Genomic DNA, 11,665 nt, shown 5'->3' with positions numbered 1-11,665 from the left:
TGCTTATAGTCAATCACCTCCCGCCCACACGTGGCTAGCTTCATCAGGCAGTGTGGCATGAGGAAAACCCTGGGAACAGGAGCCCTGTGGAGGCTGAGGGAGGGGGCCAAGACCAGCAGTAAAGTTCACTCTCTGGACAGGGCTTGAGGGAACCTGATGCTACCTGACTAGAGCTGCTATATCGCCGAATCCCTGAGATAGATGATTCTTGGGTATCCCAGAGCAGGGGCTCTCTGTGCCCGCGTCTCTGAGAGGGGCACTCTCTGACAACACTGTGGGGGCCTCAAGAGCCTAATCCCACTTTGAAGATCATGAGTGGGTCGGGGGAGCGGGGGTCACAGAGACTGAACCCCAGCACATTCTACTTCGAAATCATGCAGAACGTCAGGCCTCCACCAGGAGTCGCCATTGCCCGAATCCGGCGGGCGTGGATTCCGAGATACCTCTGGGCTTGGAGGTTACTGGGTCATAGGGTGTGGAAGTTTCTGGGACAGACACCCCAGAACGATGGTCTTGGGGTTGGGGCTTCGTGGGCGTTCGGTTGGCACAGAAATCTAAGAAAATGACCAGTCTTGTACGAAGTCCTAGATGCCCTAATCTGGGGCGTTGCAACCCAGGATGGTCAACGGAGAGACTCCGACCAGACGGGATCTTAAGGTTGCTTGAGCAGTGGCCGCAGCCCCGGCTTCGGGGCCTCGGGGGTGTGGCCGTCGTGTGGGCGTGGTCTTTGGTGGGCGTGGTTTCGGAGAGGCGGGGCGAGGCAGGACCCGGGCGGCGCCGGCAGCGGCAGGAAATCGGGGCTGGTCCCCCGCCGGCGTGCAGCCCTGTCGCTGGCCCGGTCTCCGCTGAACGATCCCTGGGCTCAACTATGGATACATCAGAGCCAGGTAGGGGGTCTTGAATCTGAGCATGGGGTAGATTTCCACGATGTCCCTCTCAGTTCCTAGATTGAGTAATTCCGTGTGTCCCTCTTGGTCTCGAGAGCCGGGAAAAGAGTTCCTGATTTGAAAAATCGCAGGGATCCTTCATGGTGGGGATCCCAACCAGGAGGGGCTCGGAACACCAGCCCTTGACTAGCCTCCATCCACTAATGAGCCTTCAGCCAGGACGCCGCGGGGGAGGGGGCCCAGGAAAGGGAAGTGGCCGCTTCTGCTTCTGATTTTTGTGATGGGGGCAGGGTGTCACGACCGCTTTTGGAGAGGGCAACGCAGTAAGATCCCCACAGGGCTCCTCCGTAGCCCCAGGGAGCGGACAGTGTTGATCTGAGGCCCCTAGAAGAGGGGGCGGGGGCGGCAGCAGAAATGTGGAAAAGGTCCGACTTGTGTTTCCGGATGTCTTTGTGTCTCTTGTATGTGGAGAGTCACTCAGTCTTGAAGTCCCTCGTGGTTTCAGTCTGTCCATGTGTTTATGCCGCAGGCTCTGTGCCTGTGTGTCCCACGTGTATTTCCATCTGTCTGGCCTGGGGTCCATGTGGTTCCATTGTCAAGCCATCTCTGTCCTCCCGGATAATGTAGCTGCATCTGGGGAATGTTTTGTTGTTTTGCTTCTGGGTTCCCGCCTGTGTGGGTGTCTCTGCTCCTCTGAGCAGCTGTCTGTGGTTGTATTTGGGTCCATCTGCCTGCCCTGAGTTGGCCCCACCTAAGCCCACTCTCCCTGCATCCCACTCTCCCCACACCCCTGCACTCTCTCTCGACCCCTCTAAATGAGATTGGTTGGGGTGCTGATTGTGGCTTGTGGTGTTGTGGGTGGAGGGAGGCAGTGGTTGGCCCATATATTACACTCCCCTCCCTCAGGGATCCCCCCAGCTCCTGAGAGCAGGAAGAGGTACAGTGACATCTTCCGCAGCCTGGATAATCTCGAGATCTCACTGGGAAATGTGTGAGTCTGAACCTGGATCACCCAAATCCTGCCAGGATCCCCAAAACTTCCAACCATGCAGGTGCCCCTAAGCCCCATTTGGAATCTGCATCATCTGGACCCACTTATCTAATAATATCAAAAGTCTAAGATAGGATCCCAGATGTTTTAGATATATTCCCAAAGTGGCCTTAAGCCCACCACACATCCTTCTTGTGAACCTTTAAAACAACTGAGATTGCTATAATAGTACTCTATGAACCCCAAAGTTATATAGGGCCTTTCAAACCCTATAAAAATAAGAAAAATCCTCACCTGGCTTCTGCCAAATCCTTAGACCTTCCAGACACAAGAGATGCCACAGAACTGTCCCCCAAACTGCCCTAGGGTCCCCAGCACCTCCCCACACATACATGCAGGACAGACTGGACAGAGGTGGCCTCTGACCCCCTTCCCCCCACCCCAGAACCTTCGAGATGTTGTCTGGAGACCCTGTAATCTCAGAAGACCTGGATCCTGACAAGGTCACCACAGCCACTGTGGTAAGTGGGACATGGGGGACAAGGAAGAGGGGCCTGAGCCAGAATCTCTGCCCTACTTGCTCCTGAATGCTGTCTCCCCCCCCCCACCAGACCAGTGAAGCCAGCCGTTGGAGTGGCCCCTCCCCAGAGGGTCTTGCGCCCCTCACAGGTAGGGGACATTGAGGCCAGGATAATGGGGGCAGAAAGGAGTTCTTTCTTCAATAAGTCAGCACTGACTCTGTTCCATGTCAGGCATTGTTCAGGTTCAGGGAACACAGCAGTGCACACAACAGATCCAAGCCCCAGCCCTCAGGGAGTCCCCAGTCTGGGTAGAGAATCTGTAAAGTTGCCATCAGAACACTGATCCAAATGGGGAAGTTGGAGCCATGAGGGTATAGGACATGGGCTACTGGACTAGTCCCAGGGCTCAGGGAAAACTTCTAATGAAGGGCAGTGTTCAGAGTTAAGGGTTCCACCCATCTGCCCCAGGGGTGGAGTTGGATTTGAGGCTCATAAGGACCAAAGGGGGCGTGGATGCAGCCCTGGATTACGCCAAGACGTGGAGCCGCTATGCCAAGGAGCTGCTGGCCTGGACTGAAAAGAGAGCCAGCTATGGTGAGGGCCCCTTCTACCCAACCCCAGCCCTCAGGGAGTTGGACCCTGACATCTGGACTCTGATGTCTCCCTCCACTCCCCCACAGAGCAGGAATTTGCTAAAAGCATCATGAAGATTGCTGAGGCTGGCAAGGTGTCCATCCACCAGCAGGTAACCATGAGCAGACTTCCCCAGAGCCCAAACCTTCCGGTTTCCCATCTCTGTCCTCTGATCCTCAGCATCCCCTAACCCTACTCCCAGAGCCACATGCCACTGCAGTATATCTACACTCTGTTTCTGGAGCATGATCTCAACCTGGGAACCCTGGCCTTGGAGACAGTAGCCCAGCAGAAAAGAGATTACTACCAGGTAAGGGGGTGGGCACTCTGATGTCCTTTGTGTGAGATTCCCTCCATTCCCAACAATTTGGGAGGAAGTCACTGCTACCATCATCATTGCCATTATGCTGATGAGGAAGCTGAGGCCCAGGGATGCTCAGGAACTTGCTCAAGGTTACCCAGCAGAGATTCAAACCAGGCTTCCTGTGCAGTTGCAAAACTGCTTATGTTTATAAAGAAGGACATATGAATGCTGAGTATTCTCAGAAGATGACCTTGGTGTGTTTGGGTCCAGGCAGAAAGGATGGGATGATCACTGAAGTTCTGCTCATGATCACACCGATAGGGGAGAGCAGGCCTGGGTGAAAAGACTCTCACATACAGACTCAGAAAAGGATCCAGTGTTTGGGGTGTGGCTCAGTGGAGGAGCCAATGCAGGAGGCCCTGGGTCCATCCCCTGCACTGCAAAAAAAGAAAAATTAAAATTAAAAAAAAAGGAAAGGGTTCAGAAGAAAAGGCATGCAGGTGTAAGGAATGGAGAATACTGGTGAGTGGCACCTCTGGGGTGGTCCTGAGGCTGCATTACTATCCCTCACCCTTGCTAGCCACTGGCTGCCAAACGGACTGAAATTGAGAAATGGCGGAAGGAGTTCAAGGAGCAATGGATAAAGGAGCAGAAGCGGATGGTGAGATGCCAAGTGGTGGGGGATGGCAAGTGGAGGAATAAGAGGCCAGTCACTAACTTCCCTCCAAACCCCACCCTCCATGACCCTCCAGAACGAGGCAGTGCAGATATTGCGGCGGGCCCAGCTCCAGTATACGCAGCGCAGTGAGGAACTTTGGGCGCGCTCCCAGGGGTCCCCTGAGGACCATGCCCCTCAAGCCTCCCCTGGAACCAGCAAGCAGCAGGAGCGGCGGCGGAGGTCCCGAGAAGAGGCTCAGGCCAAGGTGGGGAGTTGGTCCTGTGTCCCCCTTTCATTGAGCACCCCCCACTCTCCACTCTCATCCACACGTTTCTCTTGTCGCCACCCACGGCCTCGGTTTCCCCAGGCACTGGAGGCTGAGGTGTTTTATCAGGCCTGCGTCCGCGAGGCCAACGCACGCCAGCAGGACCTGGAAAACACCAAGCATCGGATTGTGTCCCACGTGCGCAAGTTGGTGTTGCAGGGGGATGAAGTGCTGAGGAGGGTGAGGCTCTTTCCCTTGGCAGCTCTTTCCCTTCGCCACTCTCGCTTATCCCTTTGTGCCCCAGCTGAGTGCCCCTCCACCCAGCCCCTGAGTTACTCCTGGGACCCCAGGACTCCATCTCCCTGCCAGGCGGTTGGGCCCCAGACCTTGAAGAAGCCTTTACTTCAACCAAGTCCCTGGCCTAGATGACAGCCCTAGGCCCTAAACTGCGGCCTTGTTACTGCCCCGCCCCCAAACCCTTACCAATGGGGCTCTGGCTCCTCCCCCAGGGTACCCAGGCCCCGCCCTTCTTTACTCTGTTTCCGCCCCACAGGTGACCCTAGGCCTCTTTGGGTTGCGCAGAGCACAGGCTGAACGCGGTCCTCGCGCATTCGCAGCCTTGGCTGAGTGTTGCGCGCCCTTCGAACCTGGCCAGCGCTACCAGGAGTTTGTGCGGGCACTGCGGCCTGAGGATCCACCGCCCCCACCTCCGGCCTTCACCTTCCAGGAGTTTGTACCCATGGTGAACAGGTGAGGCTTGGTTCTGGGTTGGGAGTGATCCTGGGGGCTCTTAGTACTAATGGACAGAGTACTGAAGATCAGAGAACTAGAAGCTTCAGTGGAGTTTAGTACTCATGTCTCTGGGTTTTGTTTTTGGTTTTGTTTGCTGTAGGTGGGAGGGAGGAATTGACCCTGTAAGGGAAGGTCCAGGACTTTGGGGCCACTGCATTCAAGGAAGCAGGAGGCTCATGGGCATTAGGACTTGCAAACCTAGAAGTGATGCCTGGGTACTGTCACACCAGGCCAGTTTCTTGGGGATGGAGCCCTAAAACTCCTCTCTTCTTGTCTCAGCTCCCCTCTGGATTCAAGAAAGAAGTTCTCTGGGCCCCCACCTCCCAGGCTGGACGAGAGTTCCGCAGAGCAAGGCCCTTGGGAGGACACTGGCATAGGCTGGCAGGGTGAGTGTAGTGAGAGTCAGGTAAGAGTGGTGCCAATGGGCTGGGGATGTGGCTCAAGCGATAGCGCACTCGCCTGGCATGCGTGCGGCCCGGGTTTGATCCTCAGCACCACATACATACAAAGATGTTGTGTCCGCCGAAAACTAAAAAATAAATATTAAAAAATTCAAAAAAAAAAGAGTGGTGCCAGGCTAGGGGCCATCCTTACTGACCTGTCTGCACCTAGGGACTCCAGGTCCTACTCCTGGCAGTGATGTGGACAGTGTGGGTGGCGGCAGTGAGTCTCGGTCCTTGGACTCTCCCACTTCCAGCCCAGGTGAGGAATAGGACCTGATCCTGACCCACTCCCCACCTATGGCCATACTCCAGCCCCTGGCCAACCTCGGACCCAATCTCTAACCCGTCCTTGACCTCTGACCTATCCCACAGCCCTGGCCTATTTCCTCAAACTATTCTCTTGATCATCAGACTTATAAATACCCCACAGATGCCTGACTCATTCTCTAATGCTTAACCCTTGACCTCTCTGACTCCTTGCTGACCTGTGAGCCCTTTCCTCAAGAACATCTGTGGGAGGTTTTGGAAGCTCTGAAAACCAAGACTGTGTGTCCTTAACCTGGAATCTCCCATAACCCCTGTGACTCCCAACTTCTATAACCATCTGTCCCCAGGCCCTGGTACACGGAGGCTGGTGAAGGTCTCATCCACAGGCACTGAATCTTCAGATGACTTTGAGGAGCGAGACCCTGGTAAGACTGAAGCAGATGGGGTGGGGCAGGGTAGGAAGTGGACCAGGCAAATCTGACCCTGTCTCCCTGTAGACGTGGGAGATGGGCTGGAGAATGGGCTCGGCAGCCCTTTCAGGAAGTGGACGCTGTCCACTGCGGCTCAGACCCACAGGCTACGGCGGCTGCGGGGTCCAGCCAAATGTCGAGAGTGTGAAGCCTTCATGGTCAGTGGGACTGAGTGTGAAGAGGTATGTCCTGGACTGATGATCCAATGACCTCTGTTGACCCCTAATGACCTAAGATCCCTAAAACCTTCCTGCCCTCAGGACCCACCCTGATCTGATGATCTCCTACATACCCTCCATTCCCTGAGGATCCCTACAACTGTCTTTTTTTCCCACTCACCCCCAATGACCTCACTCACTCTGTGACTTTCTCCCCAGTGTTTCCTGACCTGTCATAAGCGATGTCTGGAGACCCTGCTGATCCTCTGCGGACACCAGCGGCTCCCAGTCCGGACACCTCTCTTTGGGGTCGACTTTCTACAGCTTCCCAGGGACTTCCCAGAGGAGGTTCCCTTTGTGATCACCAAATGCACAGCTGAGATAGAACACCGTGCCCTGAGTGTTCAGGTGCTGCCTTGGCCCTAGACTGTCCCCAGAAATGACTTTACCCTATTGATGGTTGGATCATAAGCCAGGTGTCTTTTATGCCCTATAGGGCATTTACCGGGTCAGCGGATCCCGGGTTCGCGTGGAGCGACTGTGCCAAGCCTTTGAGAATGGCCGAGCATTGGTGGAACTGTCAGGAAACTCACCTCATGACATCTCAAGTGTCCTTAAGCGGTTTCTCCAGGAGGTGGGTACTCAGGGAACTTGGGAGGGTGGGGATGGGCAGGGGCTGAGGACCCTAGGCAGACTACCTATACTCATGAACCCCTGCCCCTTTTCCCTCCAGCTCACCGACCCTGTGGTCCCCTTCCACTTCTACGATGCCTTCATCTCTCTGGCTAAGACCCTGCATGCAGACTCTGGGGACAACCCTGGGACCCCCAGCCCCAGTCCTGAAGTTATCTGCTCGCTGAAGACTCTCTTGGTACAACTGCCTGACTCTAACTACAACACTCTTCGGCACCTGGTGGCCCATCTATTCAGGTGTGCATTGGTCCCTGAGCCTTGAATTGTGATCCCTTTCCCTCAACATGTGATTGCTAACCCCTGATACTGACCTCTGATCTTTGACATGTTTTCTGAGGTCTGAACCTTAATACATGACTCACAACTTTGGGTACTGATACCTGACTCCCATCTCTGGACATGTGGCTGCTGGTCTCAATGACCAGGATCAATTACCTGAGACATGGGCAAGTCACCAATAGGCTGGCCTATAGGTCTTACCCTTACCCTCAACTGATACCTTGCACCTCATACCCTGATCCTTCTCCTCATACCATCCCCAGGGTAGCTGCACGGTTTGAAGAAAACAAGATGTCTGCCAACAACTTGGGAATTGTATTTGGGCCAACGCTTCTGCGGCCACCAGATGGTCCGTGGGCAGCTGGTACCAGCCCTGTCACCTGCCTGCTAGACTCTGGACACCAGGCTCAGCTTGTTGAGTTCCTCATTGTGCACTACGAGCAGATCTTCGGGATGGACGAGCTCCCTCTGGCCACAGAGCCACTGCCCCAAGACCCTAGCCCAGCCCCTGGGCCCCTTACAACCAGCCCCCAACCTCCAGTCCCATTCCTTGACTCAGAGTCACAGTCCCCAGCCCTAGCCTCGGACCCTGACCCAGACTCTAAGTCTCATAGTGCCCAGGAGGAGCATTCTGAGGCCACATCCTCCAAGGTAGGAGCCTATTGGACCCACACATGCGGGGAGAACCTTATCTCTGTTTAATTCTCTCATTTTCTATCTTCTTTTACCTTTAAAATTTCTTCCATTCTCTCCTCCCTTCCTTAAATTTAATCTGTGCTCATTCTGGAAGGAATAGTGAGGAATGAAAGGGTGGGTAATAATGGATCCCTTTCCCTTGACGTGTGATTGCTAACCTCGACCTGTGATTGTAACAACAGGGGACACCCTGTAAAGGTACAGCATGGGCGATTATTCATTCAACAGAATATTTATCAAACATTTACTTTGTGCCAAACATTGTTCTAAGAAACATCAGTAAGCTAAATAATTAAGACCTCATCCTCTTGGTATCTGCATTTTAGTGGGGTGGGAAAAGACCAACAATAAACAAATATGATATAAAATCAGTTATATAGGATGTTACAAGGTGACAGAGACAAGTACTATGGAGGAAAGAAAGGACAGAGCAAGTAATGGGACACCACAGACACCAGGTTGATAAGTGGAGAACAGTTTGAGGGGTTTTGTTTGGTTTTGGGTACTGGGGATTGAACCCAAGGGCACTTTACCACTGAGCTACATCCCCAGTTCTCTCTGTTTTTTGAGACAGGGTCTTTTCAAATTGCCTAAGCTGACCCTGAATTTGTGATCTTCCTGCCTCAGCCTCCCAAGTCACTGGGATTATAGGCATGTGCCATTGTGCCAGCATGGAGGGCAGTTTATAGCAGTAGATAAGAATACATGGGCAGATTTTATGGAACAGATAGATTTCAGCAAAAATTGAAAGGATATGAGGGTGGAATGAGCCTGGTGTAAATCTGGGAATGGATATCCCAGACAAAGAGAACAGCTAGTCAGAGGCCGTGAAGTAGAGTTTGCCTGGTATGGTCAGAGCACAATCCTACCTTGTAATGAATGAGCAATGGGAAAGTGGTAGGAAGTGAGTCCAAAGAAGGATTGACCCCAATGGCTCTGCCCCCTGCCACTAATTATGCACCTACTATGTATGGGGTATGGGCCACTCTTACTATGCATGGAGCATGGACTACCACTGAATCCATACCTACTATTCATGGGCACTATATAAGCTTCCTGTTGCCTTTGCCACAGCTCTGAGAAGCAGATTACTGTTAGTGAAAACTACTTACTGCTAAGATGATACAGCTAAGGATTTAAGTAATTAAGTGACCCTGATGGGGAGTCATGGCAGTCAGAATCTAGTGGGGCTCACCCACCAGAATCCAGAGCTCAGCTATGAATCAGGAAAATGGCAGCAACAGCCACTCCAACAGTCTGTGCCCATAGCCTGTGCTCAGGACTGCTACCAGGAGGCTCCCCTGTTTCACTGATCCTGCTACACCCACTATCTTAAGGACCCCTTCTGCAGAGCTAGGAAAAGGCTGTGAATTGTGGGTATGAGAAATGGAATAGCTTGTGAGGTGCTCAGTATTCACACATAGAGTTCAAGTCATCATTACTATTTGGCAAAAGAACAGTGAGGATATACAGAGAAACTAGAAAGCTGAGGTAAGGTGGGTAAAAGTGCGGAGAATAGCCTAGCATGGAGACAGTAGCTCAGAGGCACCACCCAGTCTGAATTGGAGCTGGCTAGGCCTCTCCCTAGGCTGGCCCTCTGATGAAAAAGGAAGTTACTGCCCCTTCACAGAACTCTGTGCAGGAGGGGCAAGCAGAAGACTTTTAAGAACATAGTCTGCCCCCAAATTGCACAGGAGATTTTGCATGGCCAGGAATAAACCACTGGCTCTACAAGAGTCTTAACTGAAATTTTATCATTGGGGTCACATTCTTGGGTTTCTCCCTGCAGATTCCAGCTCTGCAGAGTGACCAAAGAGAGGAAGTGGCTGCAGATACCAAAAATGGGGAAGGGGAAGGTGAGTATAGGAGAGTAGCTTAGGCGTTCTGGGGATGCCCCTTCCTGAGGGATGGCTTAGCTGAGAGATGGGGGGGTGGGGGGATCCAGAGGACTTGGGGATACTAAGCATTGACCACCCCACCCAACAGTGTCCAGCCAAGGCCCTGAGGACTCACTCCTAGGAACACAGTCCCGCGGCCATTTCAGCCGCCAGCCAGTGAAGTATCCGCGGGGAGGTGTGCGGCCTGTTACTCATCAACTGTCCAGTTTGGCCCTGGTGGCTTCCAAGCTGTGTGAGGAGGCCTCTATCTCAATGCACAGAGGGAGTCTGAGGGGGCGGGGGCCAGGCCCTTCTGCTGCCTCCCCTGACAACAGCCCCCTGCGACGCACCCCACTGCCTAAGCATTTTGAGATCACCCAGGAGACTGCCCGCTTACTCTCTAAGCTGGACAGTGAGGCTGTGCCTAGGACCTGCTGCCCAGACCCCCAGCCTGAGGAAACCGAGGACCATCTCTGACCATCCTAAGGAGCCCAGGACAAAGAAGATGGACCCATATTTCCTTACTTCTCCCCACCTATAAGGAAAGACTACACGGCCTAGGGAGGCCTAAAACACTTTGGGGGCAATGTCCCAGGAATTTCCCACCAGACACAGGTGGTTTCAAGCATCAGGGCCTCTCAAGTTCATAGGTCACTCAGGGTCAATACTCAGGGTCAATACAAGGTCATGAGATCCTTGGGGTCTGCCTTAGACTTTGACCTCAGGGATAGGGGTGTGTTTTATTACTTTGGTTGTGATCACTCCTCCTTTCCCACCTGGCTCCTCAGATTCCAAGTATTCCATTCTTGGAGGAGATGGGCAACCCAGACCCCACATCCTGGTGGTGCCTGCAGCCTGGGATCAGATGGCCTCTAAATAAACCGCCCTGTATATTCTTTATGTCTGTCTTTGCCCAGGGATGGTGACAGGGAAGAGGCCAGCAAGAGCAGCACCCCTGGGCCCCATTTTTACCTATCAGGGAAACCAAAGCCCCCTTTTCTTCATGCTCAAACACCCTTCAAAACCTACAGGCAATTAAGGGTTGGACCTGGACACCCAGCTGAGTCACACCGCCTGGCCCTCCCAGAGCTCCTTTGTCCCGGATCTGGTCCTGCATAATCAAACAAATATAACCAAAGCGCAGATAACCGGGACAATGGGGCTGTGTGCTCCGGAGTGTGGGAGCCCCAGGCCGCCGCGCAGAAGCGGGGGAGGAAGCCACAGGACTGGGCAGTGCAGGGGGCGCAGAGAAGACATTGCAAGAAATTTGAGTGGGACAGAAAGGTTTCTGGGGCAAGGGAGGCCGCTGCGGTAGTTGTGAGCTGAGGGAAGCAGAAGCTGGGCTGGGGTCCCCGCGGTGGGAGCCAAGTCGGATCAGGGCGTGGCTTGTAACTCGGAGGACGATTGGGCACCAGGGAGAGGGCGGGGTGGGACTGAGTGGGTTGGGGGTCTGGAGCAGTGAATCGGAGCTAGAGGCCACCCTCAGCTGCGCCCGAGCAGCGTAGGGTCACGGAAGGAATTATCCGGCAGCCAAGTGAGTCATCCCTGAAGACTCGAAACTGCGGGCGCGTGAGGTGTGCAGGGACTGGGGTGGGAGTCCCGAGCCGGAACTAAAAAGGGGCGACCACTGGGCCGCAAAGCGAGGAGGAAACGGCGGGACTGCAGTTCCGGGCGACCCCACTTCCGACGCGGTCGCTGAGGCGGAGCTTCCCCAGGTGGCGGGGGCGCGGT

General features: G+C 54.0%; 1 protein-coding gene and 1 long non-coding RNA gene across 4 annotated transcripts in view; one reads left to right on the top strand and one right to left on the bottom strand.

Annotated features, from left to right (window-relative positions):
• Positions 1–730: 730 nt before the first annotated feature.
• On the top strand, positions 731–10,830 carry LOC107145386 (GEM interacting protein). 3 transcript variants are annotated; one of them, XM_015489318.2, is made up of 21 exons: positions 731–887; positions 1,794–1,878; positions 2,324–2,399; positions 2,490–2,547; positions 2,868–2,993; positions 3,080–3,144; positions 3,235–3,342; positions 3,917–3,997; positions 4,089–4,259; positions 4,362–4,499; positions 4,813–5,009; positions 5,331–5,437; positions 5,673–5,753; positions 6,109–6,186; positions 6,259–6,413; positions 6,609–6,797; positions 6,886–7,023; positions 7,123–7,319; positions 7,625–8,012; positions 9,847–9,913; positions 10,044–10,830. In XM_015489318.2, the coding sequence occupies exons 1-21, from the start codon at positions 869–871 to the stop codon at positions 10,409–10,411; spliced, it is 2,892 nt and encodes a 963-aa protein (XP_015344804.1). In that variant the 5' UTR covers positions 731–868; the 3' UTR covers positions 10,412–10,830. The 3 variants fall into 3 exon arrangements, with proteins under 3 accessions (XP_015344804.1, XP_015344803.1, XP_048651071.1); XM_015489317.2 differs by having other exon boundaries at positions 5,664–5,753; XM_048795114.1 differs by lacking the exons at positions 731–887; positions 2,490–2,547 and having other exon boundaries at positions 1,815–1,878; positions 5,664–5,753.
• The window catches only part of LOC125613758, an 8,786-nt gene continuing 639 nt past the window's right edge, over positions 3,519–11,665 (bottom strand). The window contains exon 2 of the long non-coding RNA XR_007344327.1: positions 3,519–3,773. This is a non-coding gene — a long non-coding RNA (uncharacterized LOC125613758). The remainder of the gene's footprint in view (positions 3,774–11,665) is intronic.

The sequence above is a fragment of the Marmota marmota genome, unplaced genomic scaffold (assembly GCF_001458135.2).
Source record: "Marmota marmota marmota unplaced genomic scaffold, marMar, whole genome shotgun sequence".
NCBI lineage: Eukaryota > Metazoa > Chordata > Mammalia > Rodentia > Sciuridae > Marmota > Marmota marmota.
Note: the sequence above shows the minus strand (reverse complement) of the source record. Positions and strands in the feature narration are given on the sequence as shown.